The 16024-nt window shown below is 36.6% G+C and overlaps 1 protein-coding gene across 1 annotated transcript in view; it reads right to left on the bottom strand.

Moving 5' to 3' along the window:
* Window positions 1-15749, bottom strand: part of LOC146166559 (NACHT domain- and WD repeat-containing protein 1-like) — a 57926-nt gene extending 42177 nt beyond the window's left edge. Inside the window, exons 1-15 of the mRNA XM_083381470.1 lie at window positions 15550-15749; window positions 14966-15051; window positions 13584-13700; window positions 12616-12743; window positions 11438-11670; window positions 10645-10805; window positions 9422-9515; window positions 7890-8135; window positions 6987-7180; window positions 5846-6048; window positions 4727-4988; window positions 3512-3675; window positions 1799-2002; window positions 992-1166; window positions 343-496 (exon numbers count right to left, since the gene is read on the bottom strand). Coding sequence (XP_083237596.1) covers window positions 343-496; window positions 992-1166; window positions 1799-2002; window positions 3512-3675; window positions 4727-4988; window positions 5846-6048; window positions 6987-7180; window positions 7890-8135; window positions 9422-9515; window positions 10645-10805; window positions 11438-11670; window positions 12616-12743; window positions 13584-13700; window positions 14966-15051; window positions 15550-15661 — 2533 coding nt within the window. The 5' untranslated portion in view covers window positions 15662-15749. The remainder of the gene's footprint in view (window positions 1-342; window positions 497-991; window positions 1167-1798; window positions 2003-3511; window positions 3676-4726; window positions 4989-5845; window positions 6049-6986; window positions 7181-7889; window positions 8136-9421; window positions 9516-10644; window positions 10806-11437; window positions 11671-12615; window positions 12744-13583; window positions 13701-14965; window positions 15052-15549) is intronic.
* Window positions 15750-16024: the final 275 nt, after the last annotated feature.

The following is a 16024-nucleotide window of genomic DNA, read 5'->3' as shown; positions in this document are numbered from 1 at the left end:
TATCTGGTATCGGATCGGCACCGATACCACCCTAGTATCGGACAAGTACCGATACTACCACTGAACATCGGGTAACGGTTCGGTCTGTAATTATCGCACATCCCTACGAGTTACCATAGTAAGTTTGGTTTGAAAAGGCAAATATAAAAAGCAAAGTAAGGGAATTTGACTAAACACAATGGAAACTTAATTTCAGAGGCGATAGCATTTAAAAACAATATCGACAACAAATAATACAACAATGGTTCTGTCTCCCTATTTCGTACCTAAGTCTAATAATGACTTGACATGGACTTAAGCTATTTCAAACTGGCTTGTTTCCAATACTGATAATTCCCTCACCCTTAATGGCGAATGCTGCAATCTTTGTAAGCATCCAAGTAATGTTACAGAGTACTTCTTCATACAGCTCAGTCCACTTTCCTGCCCTCACAAGGTGGTAGGGAAGCTCGTCAAGCTTTCGAGTGTTGAAAACGCGATCTGAAAACTTCAGTGGCTGAAGAGAAACAAGTATAGGTGAATGTTTTTCGTTGTAGAAGCAATGTATGGCGGCACATAGGTATATCAAAGTCAGTGGGTTTTATCTGAGGCGTGATTATTGTGATTATCATTGTTCCTTGTTGAATTACTTACATACCGGAAATAAACAACTCGGTGGCATTTTTAGGGCGACTTGGGATTTATTTAGTTCAAATTATAACATATCTCTAAGCAATTAACCTTTCTAAGTATACAGGGGGATTTTTTTGAATTTTTATGGGTTAATGGTTCGTGTATGAATAATTTCATCGAGAAAATGACTTGCTCTAATAATTAATGTCTGGGACTTGACATGATCTTTTTTAAAAATACTTGAGTTGGACTTAAGTTATCTCACTAAAGAACTGAGTGGGACTTTCAAAATGACTTGCTCATAGAACCGATTTAAACGGCGACCCAAAGCTTGAGAAACACTGCGTTAGGCTTTATGACATATGTAAGTTACTCTTACCTGAGAGGCAACCTGGCGGTCAACCTTGTTCTTTCGATTCTTCCATATCTTCAGAACCAGTTCCTTCCGACGACCATCCGACCACTTTCCCATGTAGTAGTCCGCCATCTGGCCGTGAATTCCCGCCTTGCAGCTTTCCGTCAGGTAGCGTTCGCGGGCCACCTCAATGTACTGTCTAAAAAGTACACGGAACTTGTACTTTTCGTTTTGTCTGATAATGTTTGGCGAGACAAAGTTTATTTTTGTAGCCCTGTGTAGGCCTACGGACTACGGATGCCCCAAAATATCGGTTCGGACCAGATATCTGGAGCCAAGGTAATATTGGCAGGCGTCCGATACTAGATTGTATCGGTGCTGGGGTAACAACTGTAAGGGTGACAACTGTAAGTAACCTTTTTAGCGGTAAAGCCAATTTCCGCCTCTAATAACAAATAAATGTTGCGCTAACCCCATATAACTTTTTTTAGGGACCCTGGTTTGAGAATCAATAGTGTACAGATTATTTGAATGAAAACAATGTATAATTTTGTTAAAAACACAGAATGTTTCGAAATTTCCAATCGCCTATTTTTTGCTAATTGTTGCTAAAACTACAGTACAGTGCGAAATCCAACATTAGAAAAATGGAATTTAAAAAAGGTATACCTACAGGTATCTACATTTTAAAGAAAAACAAAGGGCCTTGAAGAAGTTGGAAACTTCAACAAAACTGTGTTTCAATAAAAACTTGCAAAATAACAGTGTTTAAAATTAAAAATATCTGTTCAAAACAGCAAAAAACAGCACAAAAAAAGTTATTTTAGTCACCTGTGATAAAATGCTAGCACCGTGTGTCCCACAGCCTGTCGTTCCACAAGGTCACCTCCAAGGTCGTAGCGCAGACGCGTCCAGAGTAGTGGAGGCACGCGCACCACGTTCCGGTTGGATGGCGACCAATAGCGGTACGAGGAGTTAAGCACGTGATCGTCCAAGGACAAAAGGTCATCAAGCTCGCCTTCTGCGATTCCGTTTCTGGGAAAAACGATTTTTTAATAGTTTTGGACAACTTGTTAACAAAGCCAAGTATTTGGTTTATATGCACTTACAAATTTTATTAGGTATATTTTAAAAACACACTAACACCAATGTAACTTCTAGGAGCATAACAGTTCGTATATTTTTGCTAACTTTATAATATGGTAAACTTATTCACTCAATTTAGACAAAAATATTTTCACAATTGCGAACAATAAAAAACCCGTTCATTAGGACAAAACAGTTCTCGAGTAGTTTTTTACTTATAGCTTAACTTGGAATTAGAAATCTGGAATAAGTCGGATAAATATGGTTTAATTTATTCAAAATGACTTTGTATTTCTTAAAACGACTCAATTCAAACTAAAGTGTTACTAAAACTGACAAACACACTCTCGTATTTCCCAAAATGAAATATTTGTTTAACATTAAATTGTTATTAAAACCAAAACACACTTACACACAAACACACTCACACTCGCTGACAAAGGGGCACCCTTATGCTTACTTTGCGGCCCCGAGATATCCGAACGCCTTACTGACCACTTGGTATAAAAAATTGTGCATTTAGATTAAATTTGGGAATAGGTCAAATAGATACAATTTAATTTTTAAAAACTGACATTGATGTTAATCATGAATTGCAAAGCCAAAAAGGTCGAATAGATCGACACCATCTTGATTAAGACGTTTCGATACGACAGAACGATAACAATTGTGTCCAACCTTTTATAAGTAATGTTTTGATTTACTTCTCAGTCACATTAACTGAAGATGATACAAGCTCGTGTCGAAACGTCTTAATCATGATGATGTCGATTTACTAGACCCTGGCCTATTGGCTTTGACATTTTTTATCAAGCTACTTTACAGATCCGTGTATGGTGTACCCAAGTATACAGTGTTGTAATGACTTTAGTCAATGACTTGACTTAAGTGCACTTAAGTCACTGTTTTTAAATGACTTGACTTGACTTAAGTCTTTTGGGCATATGACTTGACTTGACTTAAGCAATGACTTGGGTTAAAATAAATTGTCTTAATTAAGCAATTATTTATAAAATTGCGTGATTTATCCCAATCGTTGCACATAAAACAATTTGTTTGTAATATGTTGCTTTTATGTTATTTTTTACTGAACTTGCTTATAATAATCGGGAGAGTTTGCCGGTTTTCATAATTTAAAGTTTTATTTTTTTGACAAGGACTGGACTTGAAGTTGACTTGCTCTAATTGTGACTTGACTGGGACTTCACTTGGGCAACCGATGACTTGGACTGGGACTTTACTTGTTATTTTTTCAAAAAGACTTGACTTCGACTTAAGTTGTTTTACGAATGACTTGACTGGGACTTAAGTCATTTCAAAATGACTTGTTTACAACACTGCAAGTATATTAACTTTGCTGTTTTTCTTAAAACGATTCGTTTTTTTGCAAAATTGTTATTAAAATCGACATACAAGTCACACAGTCACACACTTACGCAGGAATACCCTTGTTCTTACTTTGCGGCGACCAGGTATCCGAACGCCTTACTGACGAACATATGGCCGTGATTTGCTTCCAAGTGGTCAAACAAATATGAGATGGCACCGCGTGCTGAGTCAGCGAATTTCACCTTAGTCATGTCCGTGTACGAGTTCCAACGACGAGCCTCATCGAACGCAAGCTGGAAGGAAATGTTGCAGTATAGAAGAGAAGTGTTGTAATGACTTAAATGACTTGACTGGACTTAAGTGCGCCTAAGTCATTGTTTTCAAATGACTTTTCCGGACAAATTGCTTGACTTGACCTTAGTCTTTGGACAAATGGCTTGACTTTACTTAACTTGAGTCTTTTGGACAAAATTACTTAACTTGACCTAAGTCTTTTGGACAAATGACTTTTTCACTGTTTCAAAATGACTTGATTTAAGTCTTCTGGACAAATGAATTGAAAGTCTTTTTGGACAAATTTCGTTTGAAAATAAGGTATTTAAGGATTTTTTTAATGAAATTGGATTATTTATCTTAAGTTTTGCACACCAGTTTGCTTACAACACTATTGTAGAGTGAACTGTTTCCTCAACCAGACGTAATTTAACCTAATGGGATTTGATAAATTCTATTATCAAATTTTCGTTCCTTTGTAATTGACATTTGAGGCAGCAGAAAAGTTATATTATCCTGAATGAATTGTTTAAAATTACGATTATCATCCGAATACAAATTAATTCGACATTCTTTCATTATTTTGTTCTTACTGGAAATATGTCAAGTGCTTTTTAGGGATAACGATACTAAAAACCAATGGCGTACAGTCAGATCCGGATTAAGGGTACTGTTACTGTAGGCCTAAGACTATTTACTAGAGAAGGGTATAAATTTGCAAACCAAGCTACAAAAAGTAATAAAAATACATGCATGAAACATTGAAATTATTTAATGCAAAATAACATAAACATGACATAAAAACATGTGTTATATGTAACTAAGTGTCATAGATTCATAGTGTATTACAATGTATATTTAAATTTGCATTGTCCTGGCCTTACAGCTAACAAACTTATAAATGATGTCATCGACATTCAAACCTGGTACTGTATCTGTATCACTATCAGCATAGCAAAAATTTAACCTTAAAAAAAATTGAGGGCCGAATTTGTCCAGACCCTAGGCCTATAGGGCTATATCCTTAGTAGCCTAATTTTTAATCCGGGACTGCACAGTACAACTGGTCACCTTTAAAAACAGCGGCTTTGGATCCGAGTTAAAAGCTTTCATAACCAACTCGGTTTGGTCACGGCTCAGTGCGCGCCCGTCTGCAGCCAACCACGTGTCGAGGATTTCCCGCCCAGTTTCATCCTCAAGCACCGTGACTTCGATGAACTGGTCGCCGGGCAACGTTCGCTGTAGCGACTTGAGGATACCGAGTGCTGGGTCGGGCAAAGTTGTGAGAAGAACTTGGACGTTGATTGGAAGCTGTTTGGGCAACCAGTTCATTCTGGAAGAATGGTATTAATCGAACTAAGTGCTTCTCATGCAACTTGGACAAAAAAAATCATTGTCTTCCACGTTGTTAAAGTAAAAAATAAAGTAAATGTAAGTTCCAATACGCCCTATTGACAAATATGAATTGCTTGGTAGGTTTTTGTCTAGAAAGAACAACGGAAAATTGGTCATTAATTAAAGGTGTCGTTACAAGATGGAATAGCGTTACCGGTTGTACGATCGAGGCTGTATGTGAAACACTAAGCTGTCTTAGGGCCATGTTTAAAAACCTATTGTCCTGCTGTTATTTTTTTTAAGCTAGTATCGGACGAGTATCGATATTACCACTTGGGATCGGGTATCGGATCCGGTCCGATATTATCCGACATCCCTAGTCGAGGGCTATGACCCTTTCACAAAATATTTTAAAATGTATTTTCTATTAATTAGTTTTTTATTTTGGGATCTGAAGAAAATACGTTTTTTGCTGGGGGTTAAACAAAAAGTTTTTGCTGGGGTTAACATTTTCTGTTGTTTTGTCATTTAGTTATCTAAAGAAATTACAGTTTGCTGGGGGTAATTTTAACACACTTGTTATTTAGTCGGTTATCTTGACAAATTCAACACCACCAGCAATAACCTATACGGTTTTAAACTATATGTAGTCTGATAAAGTAATTAAAAAAGTAACATTACTTAATCATAAAGTAACATTCTTTAATCAACAATAACTAAAAGTGTTTACCATGGCTTGGAAAGTTAGTCTGGTAAAAGACTCGGATTCAAATTAGGATTCTTTTTTTTTGCTGTTTTTGACTCGTGTGCCGGACTCGGGTTATTTAAACCAACTCCGCAGCCTTGGTGAAGTACCTGTGGGCTCCATTTTGCGATGACAGCTGATCCAAGGAATCGAGAAAAATGATCAAGCGATTGGAATCCGACGATTCACTGAGAATGTTCGAGACTTCCTCCATTAGTTTGGAAAAACGCTGAACCACGCCGTTGAAGTTTTGCAGAAGGTGCTTCCCCGGAACTGTGAGATCGAAGGCTTCGCAAATTTGCAAGATCAGGCTCTGTTGGTTAAAACTGTTAAGATTAACAGTGAGTTTGCTAAAGCGCATTTTGATGTAAGTGCTTTATGACCTATTTAAATGTCTATTACTTGCGGTCAAATAACACTTAGCACAAGGTGCCTTGACAATGTAGTTGTCCCTACGTCAGTTGGTGTAACTACCTTGTCGCGTTTAGAACTCACATTGTTAGTTACTTGCAGTGTTTGGCAATGATGTTTAACTTAAGCTGATGCTGTTTCTGTTTTAATAACATTGTTTTGTATTGTATTTCAATAAGATATGAAACCACTTGTGTAAGCCTTTTATGTTATTCATAAATTCCTGTACACTGATAGCGACTTTTTGGCCGGAGTCAAACTTTTTTTTTTTTACCGATTCAGAAAGCACTGATGCACAGTACCATCTTCGAAATTGATAGGGACGCAAATTATAAAGGTTGTTTAGCATATATGGTGAAATTATTTCTACTCACGTTTTGTTTAAGGTTAGTTTTATTTATACGACACCCCTATGGGTGAATTGCTGTATATCCACCTTATTTTAGTTACGCAAATGGTTGGAATACAGGCTGTAGACTGTAGAATCTAAGCCGGACATGGCACACGACAGAAAAAATATCCTTGGAATCATGAGTCGGCCTCGAGGTTATTTTTTTGGGTCAGAGTCGGACTCAGAGGAAACTGGTTCGGGTTTATTTAATTCCGCATCCCCGCTTGTGGCAGACTTCGGTCTTTCCAGGGGGTGAGGGGAAGGAGTATACGTCAAGAAGACTGTTTCAATACTCCATTTTTGGTTGGTGGCGATAGAAAGCTTAAACTAGAGCGTATACACTTCAAAGAGTCACGTGTAAGTCACGTGGTTAGAACAGCAGTGTTCGTATGAGTCATTTTTTAAATAACTTAAGTCCAAGTCCAAGTTATTGTTTCTAAAAAGTTCACCTGCAGAACATCGTGTATGTGCGACGAGTTGGGGGAAGTCCCCAAGAAGCGATACACGAGGACGTCGCTTGGCGCCACCTTGCGACAGAGCTTGACGGCCATCGCGGCCAGGGCCGTCTTTCCGCGCCCCGACTCCCCGAAAACCACCACTGGGTGGCGGTTGGTGGCCGAGTGGAGAGGGGACAAAATCGAATCTGTGAAATATTGAGTTCAAGTTATGCGGTTAGTTTGTTAAAGTTGGCCTTGGGGGTTAGTGGGTTTTAGGGGGTCCTAAAAATATAAGCGCAATAATTGAAAAATTGAATGAATTTTTAAATTGCATGATGTTCTTACTTCTATAGTAATGCCTATAGTGCACATTGATTAACAACAGTTTATCAGTCTTATAAAGATTTTTCTAAAATTTAAAAATCCATACTTTGTAGATAATTATTTTTTTGGGTCAGACAGGGATAAACTAAAGAAAAAGGTGTATAATAATTTTTTGCAGTCACAAGAAAATTTAAAAATGCCAACAAGTATTTTAATAAAACAAAACATTTTTAATGGCACAAATTTTAAAATCACAGGCTTACAGAAAATGGTCTCGCGGCCCACTACTTGGCATGGCCGCAGTTTTGAGAACCACTGACTTTGATCTTTATATTACACAACAGACTGACCTAGGGGGCATAATGGTTGGAGGTTTTAATGTAAGACCTATTAAGTATATCAAACCCCAAATAGAAGTAGGAAGCATTTTGAACCTTTTGAATAAATCCTAAAATAATGGCTGAGGTTGTAATAAGACGTAGTAAGAATATCAAAGTCCATACAGAAGTGGGTAGTATTTTAAACGTTTTCAATAACTCATTTATTGATTTTCAACAGTTAGAAGGCAATTATTAGATGCCACAGACTCACCTAGGAGTTGTTTTCTCCCGCAAAATGACTCGCACTTTGTCTTCGCGAAGCTGGCTTGGTGAAGAACTTCCTCCAAGACCCACTCATGGGGGTCAGCAGCCCCATTTTGCGGGGAATCCCCCGGATTTGTTGGGGCCGACTGGAGCTTGTTGGTCGAATCTTTGATGGCTCGCTTCAAGTCGTTGACGAAATCATGACAGAAACGTTCCAAATATTCCGAGTGGCTTTTGGACGCCGTGCTTATTCCTGGAGTGTTAGTGTTTTAACGTTAAAATAACATGAAGCGGATTTAGAAAAGTTGACAGTTAAACAATGCTGTGAAGGTAAACGTATTTCTATTAGTATTGTTGTTGAAAGTGTTTTTTGACCGGATCGGTCTTTTATGTCGATTTGAACTACTTTGGTGTCTGGGTCAGTGGCGTAGCCAGCCGAAAAATTTGTGGGTTGGCCAAAGAGTTTGAACTTTTTTGCTTAGCTTTTGTCATTGTATTAACTGCCGTAACGAACACAAATACCAATGAAAGACACACACAAACATATGTGTTTAATAACATTTGTGATCTAGCCCCTCGGAAGTACAAATACCAATGCTAGCAAACCGTTTCGAGCAGTAGCGGACTTAGTGTTAACGCAATACTAACAAACCATTCAAAGAGCAAAAACTGACTAAAAGTAATAAAACTACATTAATGTACAGCAAACGTAACAATAACTACATGGTTTATGATGTAACAGTTCATGACAATTGAAGGTGTGACATGCCTGTGATCGACTGTTATGGGACTGCTCATAAATGCCAAAAAAAAATTATTAAGAGTAAAATATTTATAAATTTTGCGGGGGGGCCATGGCCCCTCAGGCCCAAAAATGGTTTCAGAACTTAACAACGACGTCTTACATACTTATTCTTTGTGGTGTACCCATTTTAATGCTAAAATAAGGTGCGACGTTCGGTCGCTCAATGCGATAAGAAAACGTATAAATTCAAAGCATGAGCTTTCAAACGCCACCCACATAAAAGTCGTCGTTAAAAAAACGCCAACACACGTTATTCGATAAACACACAAACACGACTCTTCCCATTGTTAAGTTTATAGTAAGTGTTTTGCCCACTAAATACCATGCTCGTTTCTAAACTGCGGAATCGGTTTAGCGACCACAACACTTAGCGCTTCTCAACCGGCGCACGTCGAAGGTTATCACTATAGGTGCGCAGCAAATCAAAAAAAACATTAAGGGCTTTATTTATTTCATTTACAGTATCTTTTGCTTTATCTTATTAAGCAGTACTTTAAAGATAAAACCTTAGCAATCTTAAGATAAAACCGGTGTACACTGACGCTGTACTAAAAGAACAATTTGTTTCGACAAAATTTGAGACACAACGCAGTAAGCGTAATCGCAAAATCGATTTTTAAGAGCTGTTGACGTTTGGGTGATTAGCAAGCATTTTTACTGGTTGAAAAAAACGCTCTGGAATTTAAAAGTTCGGCGAGTATAATTGGGATATAAAGTACATCAGAAAATGTTACCTTGTTCTGGCATCCATTCCACTGCGTAGTTCTTGACGTTGCTCGAAAGTTTTGACGATTTTTCAAGGCCGGTTTTCAATTTTTTGAGTAGGTTCTATTTAAAAACAGGCATGTTGCTAAAAAAAATCAAGCCAAGCCGAAAGCCATAGTAAGCAAAATTTTAAAACTTGGCGAAAATTAAAAAAAAAATTCAAGTGTTAAGCACATGTTTAACACTTTTTTAACGTTTTTTTTTTTTTTTTTAAAAAAATCTTCCTATGAAGTAGATAAAAAACATTTTCAACACGTTGTTAAAATAATTTTATGTTTTTACAAAAATAATTATTTTTCTGCGTTTACAGATGAGACACGCTGTGAGAAATACGGATTTTAAACTATCACAAATTGCAACTAACTTCAGTACTTTCATTTTTGATATTGCATTTTGTTTCGAGTTTTTGTTTGTTAACTTTTTTTTATTTAGGAAAGACTATTCAATTAGTAAAAAAAGTTGTATCTATTTATATCACTGTTTAGAAATTTACTCGGGTGAATATATATTCTTAACTCTAACAAATACATTCGAACGTAAGTTTAAAAAGGATAATAAAGTTGGGTACACTATGCACGGATCTGTAATGTAGCTTGATCATGAATTGCAAAGCTAAAAAGGTCGAGTAGATCGACACCATCTTGATTAAGACGTTTTGATACGACATTTAACTGATGATGATAGAAGCTCGTATCGAAACGTCTTAATCAAGATGGTGTCGATCTACTCGACCGTTTTGGCTTTGCAATTCATTATTAAGATAATAAAGTTCATTAAACCATATGAACTAAACAATGTTGTTAAATGTTACTCTCACAAAGCTTTCAACAAACGATTTATTATTATAAAGCAAGGCTCTCCAAACTTTTGTTCATTGAGGGACGAATAACTGTATTGATTTTCAGCGATCGTGGGCTTGAACTTTATTATTAACAGTGCAACCGTAATTTATCTCCATTAAGGAAATATGAAACGGGCCGGTAGAATTCCCTTTGCAGATCTAACCCTCAGGTCGTTATTTGGTGACTACTGCTAAAAAACAATAGGCATTGAGAACTGCAGCATTTAACAGCGAGGTTTCGTTTTTTCATGTAAAATTTACTTTAATCTTTAAAATAAATCATTGGGTAGCCAGCGAATATTAATACACCAAAATATTCAAATATTCAACATATAGTCGTGTATTTCTTACTTGTGCGTCTTCGTCGACTCGCCCAGCCGCGTTCAAATCCACATAAAGACGCGCCTGCTTTTCCGCTAGATGCTGCTCGAGGTCTGTTATTTCTCTTCTGTAGAGGTAAGCGGACTGAAGACCTTCCATGGACAAACCCTCTTCTATTTCCAACTCAGTCACTGCGTAAAACAGCTGTTTCAGAGCGAATGCATTTTGTTGTTTGTAAATAGCTGACGACTGTTGCTTTAGTACAGATGTGTCCACACTTAACATTTCGAAAATCATTATTCATGCAGTTGTAAGACTTGAGTTCAAAAGGTCTCCTAATATTGTTTAAAGACAAAAAAACAATATTAGGATAAGTTGGAGGTTTAAATATTAAAGCCAACACAAAAGTACGTACATTTTAAACGTTTCGAATAACTCTTAAGATAATGGCCGGAGGTTGTAGCAAGACATATAGTAAGAATATCAATGCCCATGTAGAAGTAGTGAGCAATTTGATTTCGAATAAATAGATATTCGATATGGGCTCTCATATTCTTACTACGTGATTTGATATTATTATCAGTTTTGGGAGCACTCTTGCTGTCAAATCATTTTTTATTTGTAAGAAGCAGAGTGTAATTGCTACAAGGCGACTATTGCAGTTTTTTTTTGTTTACAACAAAACTAAAACGCCAAAACTTCAGTTGAAATATCACAAAAATAAAAAACGTTTGCCTAAAAAGTGACCGGCTAATCGACCATATAAAGTCTTTTACTGACGATACGGAATAAATCCATTAAAAAAGTAACTACTTGATCTCACCTGATTTGAAAAACATCTTTCCCTGATCTTCAGTTATCTCGCCTCGACCGAGCGCCACTTTCGCGGAGTTTCGCAGAAGTTCGGTCAACTTCGCGGTGGTTTTCTCCCAAGCGCCCCGGTCGCGGATTCGCTTCTTCTCATTGGCCGGATCCTGGTCGTCGAAGAAGGAATAGTGGCTCGTGATTGGCTGGAGCACGTACACGGGAGGAACTGTGTTGTCGTCACGTCTGTACCTGAAGAAAAAACAAATAAAACCAATAATGTTGAAAATATAAAAAAATTAAAACCAAAAATGTGATTGTAAATGCGGTATGTAAAAAATGTGATTATCGTCGATTGAGTCATATATCCATGAAGGGTCATTACTTTTTGACATTTGTTCAAATCAGGAAAATATTCTGTTAACATTGGAATGAAATATACAATGTTGTAAACAAGTCATTTGTGAAATAACTCATGTCCCAGTCAAATCTTTTCAAAAAATAACAAGTCAATTCCCAGTAGAAGTCAAACCTTTAAAATTGGTAAAATAGTCCGATTTGGAGCAATAAGTCAAATAAGAAAAGAGAAAACAACATGTAGCACTCGGATCGTTTTACGAGCATCCACTTGAGATAAATAACTCAATTTTGTAACAAAATGATAAATAAAAACACTTGATTTCAACCCAAGTTATTTGTCTCAATGACTCAAGTTCAAGCCAAGTCCTTTGTTCGAAAGAATTGAGTCAAAAAATCATTTTACCCAAACGACCTTAATCAAATAAATCAGTTGAAAACATGACTCCAGTCATTGTAACACTTAACATATGAAGTATTGGACGTCTATTGTAGGTGCACTTAAGTCATTGCAACACTAAAAATACCATTTTTAACCTGTGTTTTTGGACTTGATAATATTTTAATTATTGCTCAGTTAACTTCAAATTTTTGGAAAGCATTTTTTTTGCTCTCAGTTGCCCAACGTCAAGTCCCAGTCAAGTTATTTTACCAAAACGACTTAAGTCAAGTCATTTTGCCTAAAAGACTTAATTTAAGCCATTTAAACTTAAGTCAAGTCCTAGTCAAGTCATTTGAAAAGAGTGACTCAAGTCTAGTATACGAGTCAAGTCACTGACTTAAGTCATTACAACACTGACAATATCAAGTATAGGACATCTATTATTCCTTACAACTTACCATTGATGAAGAAGCGACAGATCTTCTTCTCCATTGTTCTCTTTCGTAATCGCGAGGATCTTCTCAAACACGTTCACGTCAATATTGGACGGGATCGGACGATAACCGTATCGGTTGCCGATGAAAGCCTGTGCAGAAATGTAACTATAGTTGCGGTTTCCTTTGTTGTAATAAATAATACTGGAATTGCTGTAATAATAATACTGGAATAATACTGCAAATGCTCACATCATGAGCGTATTTCTTTACAAAGTGTAATTATGTTACCTGCTGTAAAAAGGAATTTAACGAATTTAATTATTGGTAGTTTTTCAAAACTCTGAAATGAAATTCTGGCGAGTAGGCTACTACTTGAAATGAAAGTCATGTTTTAAATCAAGTTTTAAAATAAATAAACAAATGCTTTGTTTTCTAGGATACCACATATTATGAAACTCTTTGGACCTTTCTTTCCGGACGACAATCTTACAAAAATATTGACATACGACGAAATGCGTATATTTTGCGTAACAATTCAATATATTTAGCATTATAAACCACAAAAAAGCCTTAAGACGTTTAAATTTTGTCTATTTTGATTACTTTAGCAATAGAATATAGTGACGACGTCATTTTTAACGGATCGATTCAGATAATGTTGACTTACGACGAAATGCGTATATTTTGCCTAACATTTCAATATATTTAGCATTATCAACCACAAAAAAGCCTTGGAACGTTTAAATTTTGTCTATTTTGATTAGTTTAGCAATAGAATATAGTAACGACGTCATTTTTAACGGATCAATTCTGAGAAACGTTGACTTACGACGAAATGCGGACCGACCAAAAGGCACTTTTTTGCTTAATACCAGTATATTTGGCTTAAAAATCTAAAAAAAATTTGTTTGAACATTTAAATTTTGATTATTTTAGCATATAGCAACGCTTCATATGGCAACGGATCGATTCAGATAATTTCGACTTACGACAAAATGCGGACCGACTGAGAGACGCTTGCAGGTTCGAATCTCCATCAGACAGAGCTCACATGTTGAGTGGTCTACTGTGGCTGTCTCCTGGATTCCCCATCGCATGTCCATCACCTGTAAGCATGTTAAGTATAGTGTAGTAAGTATCCCTTCCATATTTTTATCTCCCAAAAATAGGACAAGGCACAATAGAGTTTGACGTTAAAGAATTTATACCCTAGAATTATGGATAATTAGACACAAAACCAAGCCAAATTTATGCGCCAGATTGACAAATTGAGCATTTATTGACATCCCTAAATATTTTAAACTTATCGATTATAAACATACGGATTAGGCCTAATACTGTCGCCAAAAATTTGTTTAACTTAACCTTGGCTTCTCGCGGAATAGCAACATAATCCCTTAAAAAAAACATGGTATAGTCCTAGTTTTACGGGAAAATAAATAGTAAATGACGGCATATTTTAAACTTAAAGTTTAAAGAGCCGTTTAAAATGCCACCGTTGCGTTACCAAAAGGGTCGCTTAATTCAGGGTTTCCCAAAGTTTTTCGGACCACGGGCCACTATTTCTGAATCTGTTATTTCGCGGACCGCAATACAAAGCAAAAAATAAGACAAAAAACTGACAGCATCATCAATTCGTTATTTGTTAAGTCTAGTCCACGGAAAGTCTGGACCTGTGTTTTTCGAATAGCGATAAGCATATATTATTACGTCATAGACGAGGAATAGATTATTTTTCGTAAACAACTTTTTGACTACAACAAAGCCGCAACAAGTAAGATTTACGATCTGGATAGCAAAAGCTTTCGAAATCATGGTAAACAACTGCGGCAATTATCTTTGAAAGGGTACGTACTGCACAACGTATATGTGTGACTTTTTGATTCTTCATATCGCCACGGACCACCTGTGTGCAGTCATCGCGGACCACCAATTGTCCGGGGACCACAGTTTGGGAAACCCTGGCTTAATTAATGGTTCTCATTGACAAAAAGCATATTTTTTAATGTTTTTAATTTTGAAATGTTGCGCTCCTATTGGCCTAGCCTTGACAAAAGTTTGGCTTTATTGACCAGGCTTCTTTAAATTGCTAGCAATTATTTTAAAAACCAGGCTTGTCTAATGGGGCCATTTTGAGGTCCTCATGTAGGCTGATTGCACACCCAATTTAAACTAACTGTGACATCATAGTGGCAATAGTGACGACAAGTATTTCGTTCTTAAAAACTACTCGTTCCTTAGCATGACACAGCAATAAACGTACAAAACATAGAAAACATAGTAGAACAAAGGTGAAAGCTAGTTGGGTTACGCGAGAGATATTAAAGCGGTGACATAAGGTGTAATTTGAACCTTTTCAAAACTCACAAACCTGGAAATCGAGGCCGATCTGCTGGCAATAAGTCCTGAGTGCTGGGTAAGCCTTTTCCAGCAGTGTGTTACGTTCCATGCTCATGTCTACAGAAAAAGCGGCGGAGATAGGTACAAAAACAATACTAAAGAGGTTTGAATGTCGAATGTGATTTATAAGATGACTTAATATAAGGAAAATATGCCAGGATCAGGCGAATCCAGGATTTTTGTTTGGGGGGTATAATTTTTTTAGCCGTCATGCCACAAAGTTAATTACGCCATAACGTGAAGCCACAAAGGTTCACCTTAAAGTGACGTCATACAAAAGCCTTTTGACTGAGATCGCTTAACAAAATAGACTTAGACTTATACTTGAAACATAACTCAGATTTTTGTATTACGTATGTTAAATTAAAAAGTGGAAGGCCATGGCCACGTGCCCCCAACTAATTAATATACTGATTATTTTGATTTTAGAATGTGACTCTACATTTCTTATATTTCTTGTTTAAATTAAAACGTTACTGTTGATTAAAATAGCAAACACTCCTCCCCTTGTATTTTTTCTTAATTTTAAAACCACCAAAACACTGCGAATCTTACCACTAAACGTCGAACTGATAAACACGCGGACGACATTTGATTGCTCGAGGTTCTGGAGGTTTATCTCGTCGCCTCGAAATAGTCGTTTCTTGTCATCAGCTAGCACCTTCATACTTTAAATTAGTTCTAAATAACCAGTAAAGACTGTTGCGCAAATCCGAACTCCGTAACAATTGCCAGCCAACTAATATCCCTGCAAATTTGACCTTACTTGTCTGAAAAAAGGTACATCGTAATTTGAAACCGACAATATTCAGTTAAAAACCGTTTTTATCAGCAGGCACCGGTATGCTAAATATACGCATTAGTATTACATACATATTACATATTATCTTGCTTTAAACAGCATAAAAAAGGAAATATAGCGCGTTTTCTACAAACAAACATCATTCTAAGGATATTAATAACCAAACACCTATAATGATTTGTCCACTATAAAAGTGCTATACAACTGATTAACTGTGGCCTTGTCCTT

The sequence above is a fragment of the Ascidiella aspersa genome, chromosome 1, assembly GCF_963924565.1.
Source record: "Ascidiella aspersa chromosome 1, kaAscAspe10.2, whole genome shotgun sequence".
In the NCBI taxonomy this organism is placed as follows: domain Eukaryota; kingdom Metazoa; phylum Chordata; class Ascidiacea; order Phlebobranchia; family Ascidiidae; genus Ascidiella; species Ascidiella aspersa.
This window is presented reverse-complemented; position numbering and strand designations above follow the sequence as displayed.